General features: G+C 39.2%; 1 protein-coding gene across 5 annotated transcripts in view; it reads left to right on the forward strand.

Moving 5' to 3' along the window:
- The window catches only part of ITPK1 (inositol-tetrakisphosphate 1-kinase), a 394,723-nt gene that overhangs the window by 290,984 nt on the left and 90,643 nt on the right, over nt 1-13,096 (forward strand). For all 5 annotated transcript variants that reach the window (XM_069086036.1, XM_069086031.1, XM_069086033.1 and 2 more), the window contains exons 8-9: nt 1,737-1,902; nt 10,423-10,490. In XM_069086036.1, coding sequence (XP_068942137.1) covers nt 1,737-1,902; nt 10,423-10,490 — 234 coding nt within the window. The remainder of the gene's footprint in view (nt 1-1,736; nt 1,903-10,422; nt 10,491-13,096) is intronic.

The following is a 13,096-nucleotide window of genomic DNA, read 5'->3' on the forward strand; positions in this document are numbered from 1 at the left end:
ATTAGCAGAGCCCTGGGTTCAGCATCATCTTACGGAAAATGTCTCTGACGCTTCTCAGAGTGCTACCATTTGGATATCAAGTGTTATACATAGTGACATATTAATGATGCTTGGGTAGGTTTAAATTCCAATTAAAAGATGAAAGGAATATTTTTTTGGTTTGTCTCCCCAAGGTCTGTACTCCCATGGTGCCTGGAACATGTTTGGTGCCAGTATATGCTTGATGGTTAAGGTTTACCTAGGGCTTATGGTTCATAAAACTCAACAACAATCCTGTAAGGGTGATAGTATAAGTGTTATTATCCCCATTTTACCAATGAGGAAACTGAGGCTCAGAGACCAAGTGACCTGAACATCTCTAGTAAGTGGCAAAGCTAAGATTTACAATCAGGTTTTATAGATCTTTGAGCAAGAGTTAGGTTGGGGAGCTAGGATGTATTTGTATAAGAAGCAGCCCCTAAGTGGTGCAGCTAGAGTGCCAGGTATGAATTCAGGAAGACTTGAGTTCAGATGTATTCCTAAACACTTACTATCTGTTTTGTCCTAAGAAAGTCACTTAACGTTTGTCTGCCTCAGTTTCCTCATCTGAAAAATGCAGTCGATAATAATAGCACCTACCTTTCAGGATGGTTGTGAGGTATTTGTAAAGCCCTTGGCACAGTACCTGGCACATAGCAGGCGCTCTATAAATACATCCCTCCTGACTTTTTTCTCCTTTTCCCTCCTTCCTTTCTCCCTCCCTCCCTCCTTTCTTCCTTGAAGGCAGAGATGTTCTGTGCCCTTCTTTATGTATACCCCATCATTTAGCACAGTGCCTGGCATATATAGTAAGTATTTAATAACATGTGTGTTCATTAGTTTCTTGAAATCTTTCAGGCCCAGCTGTTTTTCTTCAAAGCTCAGCTTGAGCATCACATTCTATATGAGACTTTCCTGATATTCTCCCAGCTGCTAGTGTCCTTTGTCATTATGTTATATTTATATAGTATATAGTTAACTGTTTTCTCCCCTGATAGAATGAAAGCTCCTTGAGGGTGAGGACTCTTTCTGGTTTTTTTTCTTTGGGTTTTTATATTCCCAGTGTCCAGCACACATAGTAGGTGCTTAACAAATACTTGTTGATTGATCCAAGCCTTCCTGGACCCTTTCCCCTCTTCTTCCAGCAGTATGTGATCTCCTCCTTCTCAAATTCTCCTGCAACATTGGCTTTCTCCTTTTCCTCTCTCTCTCTCTCTCTCTCTCTCTCTCTTTTTGGCAAGGCAATTGGGGTTAAGTGACTTGCCCAGCGTCATACAGCTAGTCAGTGTGTCAAGTTACTGAGGTCAGATTTGAACTTGGGTCCTCCTGATTCCAGGTGCTCTATTCATTGTGCTACCTAGCTGTCCCACCCACTCCATTCATACTATATTTTATATCATGCTTATTTGTGCATAGGACTTAACTCCCTTAATTATGTAAGCTCCTTGAGACCAGATCCTATGTCATTTTCATCCTTGTAGCCATGCTGCCCAGCACAACATATTTATAAATATTATGCATAATAAATGTTCCATTAAGTTAGTTTTATTATCTAATCTTTTTTACTTACCTAATACCTATTATCAATCAATAAACATTTATTAAGCGCCTACTATGTGCCAGGAACTGTACCAAGTGCAATACAAATATCAGGTGTTTAAGAATTATATGTTGAAATAAATAAGGACAGAATTGAATTAGTTTTCTTATTTCATCAGATGGCCATCATCTTCAACCAGGAAGGCCTCAGCGCCATCAAGCCCCCTTGTGTGATTCAGAACTTCATCAATCACAATGCTGTCTTGTATAAGGTGTTTGTGGTGGGCGAGTCCTACACTGTGGTACAGAGACCATCTCTGAAGAACTTTTCAGCAGGAATGTCAGGTAATTTACCCAAAGGCCTTTCACTATATTGATCATTAAGGACTTGGCATACTTTTAGAATGAGACCACCAAAAGGGTACCATCTGCCCCTCCTCTATTATTACTCCAGTAGTGAGGAAAGGTGATTCAAATATGTTGTTTGGATTGTTCTTGAGTATGTGTGAATCAGGGTTCATCAATGCTGCCATGGCTCTAAACGTTTCTATGGGTTCATTTCTTAGGGACCTGTCTTCAGAGCCAGCTTATGAGCAAGAGGAGAAAGTCATGCTCATCAGTCTAACTCTTTTTTGATGCCAGAGAGAATTCCTTAGCTGGAACCTGCGAGCTTGTTCATCACACTTGGCTCAGGATGGCTTTTGACCATCCAAAAAAATTCAAATTTGCCCTCAGAATAAAATCTACAGCCATTCAAAAGATTTCAGATTTACTGAATGAACAGAAAAAATTTATCATGTGTTTCTGTATCGTTCATTCAGTAACTGAATGATGAGGAGTCACAGGAGTAGGAAGGCCAGGGGGAGACTTCTAAAAATTGACCTTTGATAGATACCAGGGAGAGGGAGATGACTTACAAATGTAATTGTTAATTATATTCAGTCTAGTCACACATATTCACTTATTTATGATTTGGATGTATGGTTTCTTTAGTATGTAGAACTTCAGGTATGGAAAGTCCTCTGGTGCAGATAGTCACAAATCAGCAACAAGCCTTTATTAAGTGGTTGCTGTGTTTCAGGCACTATGCTAAACTTTGGAGATACAAAGAAAGGCAAAGAACAGTCTCTGCTTTCAAAGAGTTCCTAGTTAGGTGAAGGAGAGAACATGCAAACAACTTTGTACAAACTACATACAAGCTTTATACAGGATAAATTGCAGATAATTAACAGAGGAAAGGCATTAGAATTAAAAAGTACCAGGAAGGCTGTGGGATCTTAGCTGGGACTTGAAGAAAAATCCAGGAGCTAGAGATGAGGAGACATGGGGGACAGTCAGAGAAAATGCCCAGAACCAAGAGATGCAGTGTCTTATTTGAGGGACAGCAAGGGATCCAGTGCTGCTGGATCTCAAGGGAGTAGGGGTAGGTGGTTGGGGAGGGATAAGATATAAAGAAAAACTTCATAACATTTAGAGATAGAAGTTAATTGGGCTAGGGTTTTTTGGTTTGTTTTTGTATTTTTAATTGTCTGCAAGAAGAGACTGGTTAGCCACTTGGGAGGAATATTGTATGGGTTTCTTGTTCACGTATGGGCTGAAGGAACTAGGTGGCCTTTGGGGTCCATTACAATTATGAGACTGATTTTCTGACATATTTATTAAATGGCTACTCTGTACAGAACTCTATTCTAGACACTGGGAAGAAAAAGTTGAGGTAAGGTAGTCACTATCCCTACCTTCATGGAACTTAAAATACAGATGGGAGATCAAGTACAAACACAGATAACTATAATAGGCATCTTATGTTGTATATATTCTCAAAATGTGAAACAAAATTTTTTATGCAAATTCTAAGGAAGAAAGTAATTACTGATGAGAGGTAAGGAGACTGGTATCCCTGGAAGGCTTTGTAGATCAGTTGATATTTGAGTTAATAAACATGTTAAATGAGTAGTACTTCAGCAGGCAAATATAGGGGGAGATCCATATTGCAAGTGTTTGGAATGGACTAAAGGCTCACAAGTTTAGAGCTAAAAGAGACTTTATAGAGCATAGTAACTGCCTCATTTTATAGATGAAGAGTTGGAAATTTAGCAGAATAGGTATCATATCTCCCTTGTAGGTTTTAAGTTCTCTAAGAACAGGAATTTTGTACCTGCACACAGGAGTCATTAAATCGTTGTTGGGTAAGACTGATGATGCTTAAGGCTAAGGCAGTCACTCCCAAGAGCACTGGGCCCTGCAGTCAGAGAGACCTGAGTTCACTTCCATCCAGCCTTAGATATGTAATAGGTATATGACTCTAGGCAAGTCACTTTACCTCCACTTCCTCATCTGTAGAATGAGGATAATAACAGCACCTACCACCCAGGGTTTTTTGTGAGATAATATTTGAAAAGCACTTAGTAAACCTTAAAGTGCTGTATGAATACTAGCTCTTGTTTATATTAATGATCTGAGTGTTGACTGATCTAAAAAGAGCTCTGTTTCTTTGAGTTGTGTGTGTAGAAAAAAAAACAGTGTACTTGCTTTAGAGACAACTAACTGATAAGTCACTTTTAAGGGGAAATTTATAACTGGAGCTTTCTACACTTTGATAATATTTGTATGTGCTTTCTGGTTAACGTTTAGATATTTCTAAGCCCCTAGATTCCATCCCATTGGAACTTCTTGCTCTTGTGTGAACCTTGCTTGGTCCTCCCCTCAGACTCTCTTTAATTAAGTGAAGCTATTTACTCCACCCTTGTATTCCTCTTAGTTGACCTCTCTTGGGTGATCCTTTCCTGTAGCAACACAGATACCTCAGTGATGTGAAATAGCCTTCTCTTCATGCCTGCTTGAGAGTTCTCCCTATGCCATCCCAAGTCTGATTATCCAGGGCCAGACACATGAAGAAAAGAAATGGAAAAATTATGAGTAGATGGGGAGGTGAGGCTATTGAAATTTAAGAGAAAAGGGGGAAAACTTTATTTCCAGTGGTTCTTTTTCCCCCCTCTTAGACTTTCACATTTACAAATATGCCAAACATGGTCAGTTTACCAATACAACTATATTCATGAACATTAGTTTTGTATTTTTCAGAACCAGTAATGACAAAGTTATTTTAGGTTTACAAATGTCACCTGGCATTCTGGTGTATGTTAAGCACTATAGAAATCATAAAAATAATATCAACCATCCTCCTCCTTCTCATTATTATTGTTATTATTGTTGTTGTAATTGTTGTAGTAATGGTGGTGGTGGTAGTAGTAGTAATAGATGTTGTTGTTATTAGTGTTAAACTCAGGGTCTAGAAGATTTGGGTTCCAGTCCTGCCCAACACATTTTAGCTGTGGACCCTAGGCACCTCTAAAATTGTAAGCTGAAGAGAAAGTGCCAAGTTCCTCCCTGCTCCCTATGTCCCAGCACTTAGCACAGTGTCTGGCACATAATAGACATTTAATCAAGCTTGTTAACTGACTACGTGACTGACAGCACAGTATCAGTTAAATATGTGGGGGAGGAACATGTATTTCCTTCCATTCTTCTTCCCCTTTGTACTCTCACCATTGTTCCTTCTCAAAGTTTTGGTTCTGTAAAAGGTCTCAAAATTTACAGAAATTTGATCTTCCTCCTGAAGTGCCATTTGAAGTGATAGATATATAGGGGAGTATTGTAGAAACAAATGCCACCTCACAATTCAATGCCTGATTTAAACCTTATTTTATTAAGCAAGATTCTGTTTTTGTTGGCTCTTTATAATTTTACACTATTCTTGTATTAGCCATAGCCATTACCAAATTGTCATAAGTTATATAAATTTGGGGATAGAACAGCAGAAGGGGAGAGAGAGAAATGAATACCAGCTCATAGAATCATCTACATTGAGGGTTCTTAGCCCTTTTGGTGTTGTATGGACCTTTTTGGTGAAAGCTATGGGCCTCTTCCAGGATAATATTTTTAAATATATAAAAATCTATAAGATTACAAAGAAAACCACTTATATTGAAATAGAGTTGTCAAAAATAGTTCATGGCCTAGCTTAGTTTCCCTGAATATGAAAATAAGACCTAGGGAAGGGAAATGACTTGCCTTTGGTTATGGACAAAGGTGAAATGCCCAGATCAGTGAATACCATTTACTGGTCACTTCCCTCTCTAAAATGAGTTTGGACTAGATCTCAGATAATTAAGTTGTGTCACTGGTGACAAAGTGTAGGCTAGCCAAAATTTTTAGTTAAAAAAAAAAAAGTGTATATGTGTCTGTCTCATCAGCTAGACCCTAATAAACTAATTGACTTTGATCTGATTGGGTGCCTGTATACTTCAAAGTATTATTGGAATATCCTTGAATCAATTCTTAATGGTCACAATTTTTAAAATAGGGTACACACATACATGGATTTCTAAGCATATGATCCTCCAGTTAAAAAAATCTTAAATACTCTTATTCTAGATAATTCCTAACTTCTTTTCCAATTCTTACATTCTTAGAATATTAAAAGTCACAAGCTGAATAACTTCCTCATTTAATACCTGTCCATATCGTCATAGTTACCTGTAAATATCAATTTAGTGCCCACATTTTGTATATATTTACCTTTGCCCAGTGAAAATCACAATACAAAACTCTCCCTTTAAACTGTTTCTACTGAGAAGTCCAAGGAGCAGAGGCAGATTCTAGTGCCACCTCTGAGCCTTACTGTATATGTGACCCTTAAGTTGCCAGCAAGGCTCCCAAACTGCATTGGTAGAAGGAATTTTCTCCCTGAGATTTCACTGTACCAATCAAATCAAGTCTGGATCCTTCCCAGAATTTTCTTTCCTTTATTATTGCCACTGCCTTTTGTGTCACACCTCACAGCAATAGCAACATGGGCCCTGAATGGAGTAAAGAAGTCTATACCAGTGTGAGATTGTGGAATTGGGGGGGGGAGGGGGGAAGAGGTTGTTCCTATGCTGAAAACTCCAAACCATGGCAGAGCCTATTGTAGGTAGGATGAGACACATGCTATATAGCTGCTGAAACTACCCTCTGTTTCAAGGGACTGCTCGTGCTTGTTTGTACATGATCATGAAGCCTAAGGACTGTAACTGTATATTATATTCTGCACATAGTAGGTACCTCATGTGTTATATTTTTAAATAAACCTGATTAGAAATTAGACCCTGGGGTTCTCTGCTTCAAAACCACTGTCCCAGAGGGTAGAACATATACAAAGAGTCATTTAACTTGCTTCTTATTTCTCTCTTTCTCTCTTCTGACTCTAGCCAGATCCTTCTTTCCTTCCCCAGACATTGGTTTTCTCATCTGTAAAACAGGAACTACAATACCTTGCTTTTTCTGCTTCTCTGCTGCTCTCCCTTTCTTGTTCAAAGAATTGCATAGGGACTTAGAGCTCCTTCAAGGGCAGTTGTGCCAACGTGGTGGCAGCAAGGGAAAGAATTGTGGCAAAGAGAGGGAAGATTCAGTGCTGTCTAGCTATAAGTTCTGTGACAGTCTGGGAACCCTGACATATTGACACCAATGGATATAGGCCATCATCATTATCAATAACAAGTCTTCATTAAGCTTTTACTACATTTCAGACACTGTGCTTAAACTTCAGGGATATAAAAGTAGAACAAAAACAAGGTCCCTCCTCTCTAGGAGTTCACATTCAAATAGGGGAGACAGCATTTTTCTTGCCTTGTTTTTTAAAACATAGCTAATGTGGAAGTATGTTTTTCATGACTTCATATAATAATGGGCATTGTGTTTCTTACCTTCTCAGTGAATGAGGGGGGAGATGGAAAGAGAAAAAGAATTTGAAATTTAAAATTAAAAATTAAAAATGTTAAAGTATTTAAAAGGAATTCACACTCCTGAGTAGCAGTGCGATGAATGGCATTACTAATTTAGTTTATGAAACACTTGGCAGGTATACTCATGCAGATGTTTGCAAGAATGCCAATCTCATTATGTAATCATAGGAATTTAGAATTGGAAAGGACTTTAGAGATCACCTAGTTTAATTCCCCTCCTTTTACAGATAAGGAAAGGTGAACCCCAGGGGGAGAGTGGTTTCCCTGGGATGATACAGCTAGTAGCAAATAACAGAGCAGCTGTTTGACTTGATTGTAGCTTCCAGAGTGGTCTCTTTGCTGACCTTTCCCTTATCTCATCCATCTTCCCTTGAACTGCCCAAATAATCCTGCTAAGGAACTGATTTCATCACTTACTCTCTTACTCAATTACTCTGCTCAGAAAGTTTCCTCCTTGCCTCAGTCCACTCCTCATGTCTCCTCTTCCCAGAATGATTATTTTTCTTCAGATTACCACCTTGAATCCTTCCCTAATCCCTCCAGTTTTTAGTTCTTTCTCTGTCTTCACGTTGCCTTTATTTACTCATTTATCTTTGTGTTGTGTCCTTGCAAGTAGAGTGTGAAAGCTTACTGAGGCTGCCCATCCCACTTTTCCTTTCTCCTTGTTAGGACATTCTCCTTTATATGAAACTGGAGTCTGCCCCTCTATAACTTGTAACTTGTTGCATTCATTTCTGCTGTTTGTGACTAAATAGAACAAATCCAGTTGTTCTCCCGTATGAAAGCTTGTTAGGCTTATAGATTGCCATTGTGTCTGTCCATCTCTGCCCCTTCCTGGCCATAAGTCTTCTCCAAACTAAAAATCTCAGATTTCTCCCATTTACTATCATTTGGCATGCCTTACAGTCCTCTCATCTTCACTCTTCTGAACTTGCTTAACTTGGTCAGTGACCTCTCTCTCTGGGACTCAGTTTCTTCATCTAATCTCAAAGGTCCCTTCTGGTTCTAACAGTTTCTGTTTCTCATGATGTTTGGACATCAGCCCTGATTCTGATAATTATTATGTAGTTAACCTTGGGCTGTGACTTAACCTGTCTAACCCTCTGTTTCTTTATTTGTAAATTGGAGTTATTACTTGGCTACCTACATAAGGTGCTACACATAGTTTGTGAATTGTTAATTTTATTATTCCCTAGGGCTTTGAGACATGAATAGCAGATCATCTAGGCTTTTTATAGCTGAGGTTGTTCTCTTGTGGGTAATTGGATGTTTGTATCCCTAGTCTTCAGAAAGTAAAGATTCCCAGGGACTGTTGGAATGGACAAGAGGAAAGATTAGGAGTCATAGATATCTTCTTCATATAATGGGTGGAGGATAATAGCATATAATGGAAAGAGCACTGCCTTTGGAGTCAGGAGAATCGCTTTCTCTCACAGTAATTACCCCTTTGACCTTGGCCAGTCATGCTTAGCCTTATTCTCCCTATTTGTAATATGAGGATAATAACCCCTGCCCTGCCTCCCACGCAGAGTTTTGGTAAGAATCAGTGAGAATAAACATGTAAGGATTTTGTACCAGTCAGGCACTCTTGTACAATGGTTATATTCTTGTGGTAAGTGCTTCCTGACCTTCTGGGCCTGTGGCCTATTGGAGGAGGCAAAGGTCTGGACAATGCTGGAACATAGTGTCTGTGCTAGCCCTGTAGGGTTTTTATTTTTCTCAGGCCACCCGACAGGCAGCCCTCCTGGACCATCTTTCATGCCCTCCATTCGGAATGGCTCTGGAGCGAGCCAGAGGAAGGTCAGGAATGCTAAGGCAACAATGGGCCTTGAAGCTCGGCTAGCGAGAAATATACCAGGTACATTTCTAGACTGAGCTTGGCATGAACCTAAATCAGATACCTACAAATCATTTCGCCAGCCCAGACACAGAAAAGTCCTTAGTGGGCAGTGATTGTGGGAGGAAAGAAAAGAAATTGACTTAAAGTGAGAATATAAATACTGCCCAGTGACCCTTCATATTGCAGAGGGAGCCCCCACACCTCTCTTTGTTGGCTATTGGATCATTACATAAGAAGCAGCTTCCATTTTTAGATTTCTGACATTGTTAGGGGAGGGAGGGATGAAAATTGAGTTTGTTTACAGATTTGCTTTCTCAGCTGCATAGATGTTTACAGGCTCCTCTTCATTATCCAGGTAGATAATCTATGGTGCCTTGGGGCTTCCACCTGCATCTATCTTGTTAGGTCTTGGGTTACCAGTTCAAAAACCAAGAAAGGAGGCAAGGGTAGATAAAGCAGGTACAGAGGAAGAATGTGTTGTCTGTGTGTGTTGCTTGTAGATATGTGAGTGGTCTTCCTAATTCAAACACCGGTGATTTGGGGAGCTTGATTTCATGCTATTTAAAGCCTATATTGTGGGGTGTTTTTTTTTCCTAGTCTGTACCTAAATAGCAATAATGCCACCTCATATTTGTATAAAGTAGTTGTAAACAGAATGAAGTCCTACAGATTCGACTGTGAAAGGCCTGACCAAGAAAAGGTAATGTGGCAAGTGGGAAAACTCAGCCAAATGACTGATGTAGAAATTCATTTAAAATGGTCATTTTTAGAGCATGGAAGAAGCCCAGGTAGCAGAACCAGAGGACCTGTGTTTGAATCCTAGTTCTGCTACTTCCCGTAGTTTACTTAACTTATGCTTTAGTTTCCTTGTATGTAAATTGTGAGGGAGTTGAATGAGATTTTCATTAAAGTTACTTCTAGTTCCAAAGCCTATGTCATAAAAAAAATCAACATAAAGAAGAATATTCTTGAGCAATTCCGTATGTCCTTAATATAGAAAAGTGACCTCCTCCTGGGGGTTGAAGAGAATATCATTTTCAGAGGATGGGCGATTAAAGACATAACGGCCCCGTGTCAGCCGGGACCCTGCCATGTTGGTCGGTCTGCAGGATTGCCTAGGCAGTACTGCCTCCTGGTGGCAAGTGTGTAGCCAAATCCAGTCCTTTCGAGGAAAGCATTGTAAAGGATAGCCAAAAAGACTCATTGACGCTGACCCTTCTTATTTTCTTTCTTTTTTTTCAGACAGAGAATCAATATTCTTCAACAGCCACAATGTGTCAAAACCAGAGTCGTCTTCTGTCCTAACAGCAGTAAGTATCTGTATTTCTATCACTGCTATTAGCCATGTATGTGAATGCTCTCCTGTTTTTTAATGTGTGGAGTACATTTTCTAGAATAGAGTCCAGAAGGCTAGATGGTCATATGGGAAGTTAAGGTTAACTGACTATTTGCAAGATAGTCACAATCTAAAGTAAGCTTTATTTTTTGCTTTGGACTTTCTTCTTAGCAACGATCATTGCAGTATCCAAGCTTTATGAAGACTTCTTCAGGGAGCAATAATGGATACCCTGGAAAAGATGATATATATAGTAAGGGTATTTCTCCTGGAAGTTTTAAAATTGCTTTTCTTTCTGTGAGTCACAGAGTGATTTGGTGAGAGCTTTTTGCTCTCCATTTTTGCAAGATTTTCAGGGGGAAAAGAAATTAACTTGATTTTTTTCCCCTCCTTTCCTCCATATATCATTTATGTCTGTCTGTTGCCATCCCTGGACATACACTTTGCAGACCATAATCAGAGCAACCTTTAGTCTTTATTTTTCTATTGAAAACAGTCCTACTTACCATTACTTTTCTCTATCTCATTTTTCTAACTTTTAGCCATTTTTACAACTTTTGTGGATCCTCTCCTTTCTAAGGTCTTGAGCACCAACAGATATATGTTAAATAGTTAGCATGTGCCCCCCAGTGCTGGGGGACATGAGGATAGATAGATCCCTTTCTCTCATAGAACACAAAATCTAGTAGTAGGATAGCTAGCGAGTGTGAGCACATGTGCACGCAGACACACGCTCTCTTAGAAAACCCCGGATTTCAGTGTCCGCTCTACACTTAATACTTCTCTGATCTTGGTCAAGTTATATAACTTCTCCAGACCAATTTCCTCACCCACAAAATTGAGGGCAATCCTGAAAGTTCCGTCAGTTCTAAATCTTAATACTCAATAAACTTGTGTTAGAAAACAGTACATAGGGGCAGCTAGGTGGCACAGTGAATAGAGCACCGGCCCTGGAGTCAGGAGAATCTGATTTCAAATCCAGCCTCAGACACTCAACACTTACTAGCCATGTGACCTTGAGCAAGTCACTTAACCCCAGTTGTCCTGCCTTTGCCCCTTCAAAAAGCAAAAAAAGAAAAGAAAACAATACATGATAAATGCATAAGAAGTACAAATCAAGTGCTACTTGATGCTTTTGATTCCTATTTCCAAGTAGGCCTGAGTTGTAATTGAAAGATGATCTTAAGGGTACTAGCATGCCATACAGTCATAAAAGAGTTAGACTGCATACTGGAATTGGTGTCAGAAGGACTGGGCTTAAGTCCCAAATCTAAATTGGTAATGGTAATAACAATAATAATATGCATAATAATTAATAATAATAACCGGCTTTATATAAAGCTTTAATAGTTGCCAAGTACTTTACAAATAATTTTGCTCTCAAAACCAACTTGAATAGTAGGTGCTATTTTTCCTCATTTTATGAGGAAACTAAGACAGAGGTTAAGCAATTTGCTCAATCACAAATTTAGTAAGTATCTGCGGCTGGATTTGAACTCAGATCTTGCTGTCTTCACTCTTCTCTACTGTGTCATGTAACTGCCTCTAAAGGTATGGGGTCTTGTGTTTCTGCATGCTTCAGTTTTCCTCATCTATAATCCTGGTGCTCCCTATCCTACAAAATATTTTAATGAGGAAGCATTTTATAAACCTTAAAGTGTCCTTAAAGAATAAGGGATTCTTCTGTTTAGAATTAGCACCTCAGAGCTGGACTTGCTTGATAACATTGCCAAGTCATCTCTCTCAAGTTCATGCCCCTTGCTAAAGCTTATTGTGCTAGGAATTGTAGATAGCTCTTTTGTCTTGGTCCTTTCATGGAGCTCCTATCTACTGCTAATCTTTTTATTTTGACTTCTCTTGTAATGTATAAAATGTATTTCACATTTAGCAGAATCCCAAAGCACACAAGAGTTATGTAGACTATGGAGTCGGGAAGAGTTCATTTTATGGTTGTGGTGTTTTTCCCCCGTGTTATAAAATCCAGAGTGACCGGGAGATTGTAAATTGTGGCCTTCTTACGTCATAGCTATACAACCCTAAATAAACCTCATTAACCTTTCTGGGATTAATTTCCCTCTCTCTGGAATGAAAGAGTTGATTCTGTATGATCTCTGAGATCCTTTGAAATTGTCATGTTGTGGTTGTATTATTCTGTTTTCAGAGTTTTTGTATTTGTTTTTCTAGCTTGAAGATCTTTTGAGATTGTGTTATTCTTAGGTTTCTCTCAGCTTCAGTGATCTGTGATTCTTCTGCTGCTCGGTTCTGTTCACCTCCTATGCTCTAGGGGGCTGTAGTAACTTAGAATGGGAATATGGGCAGTGCAATAAGGCCTGATGGACACATTTGATGGGCAGTGCTGGCTTCTATCACAAACATCTTCCTCCTTCCTTCAGAAAGGTGGACTGCTACCCTGATGGTGCTGGTTTCTACTTCAGAAATCCCATATGATTTGCAATATTTAAAAACAGACAAATGAAAGGACATCACCTGTTACATTTCCACAGGATCCCTTTGGAACATTTGGTTCACAAAGCTCTCTCTCTCTCTCTCTCTCTCTCTCTCTCTCTCTCTCTCTCTCTC

This window comes from Petaurus breviceps, unplaced genomic scaffold (genome assembly GCF_028583685.1).
Source record: "Petaurus breviceps papuanus isolate PSGF00001 unplaced genomic scaffold, PetGlider_PUasm1.0 177, whole genome shotgun sequence".
Classification (NCBI taxonomy): Eukaryota; Metazoa; Chordata; class Mammalia; order Diprotodontia; family Petauridae; genus Petaurus; species Petaurus breviceps.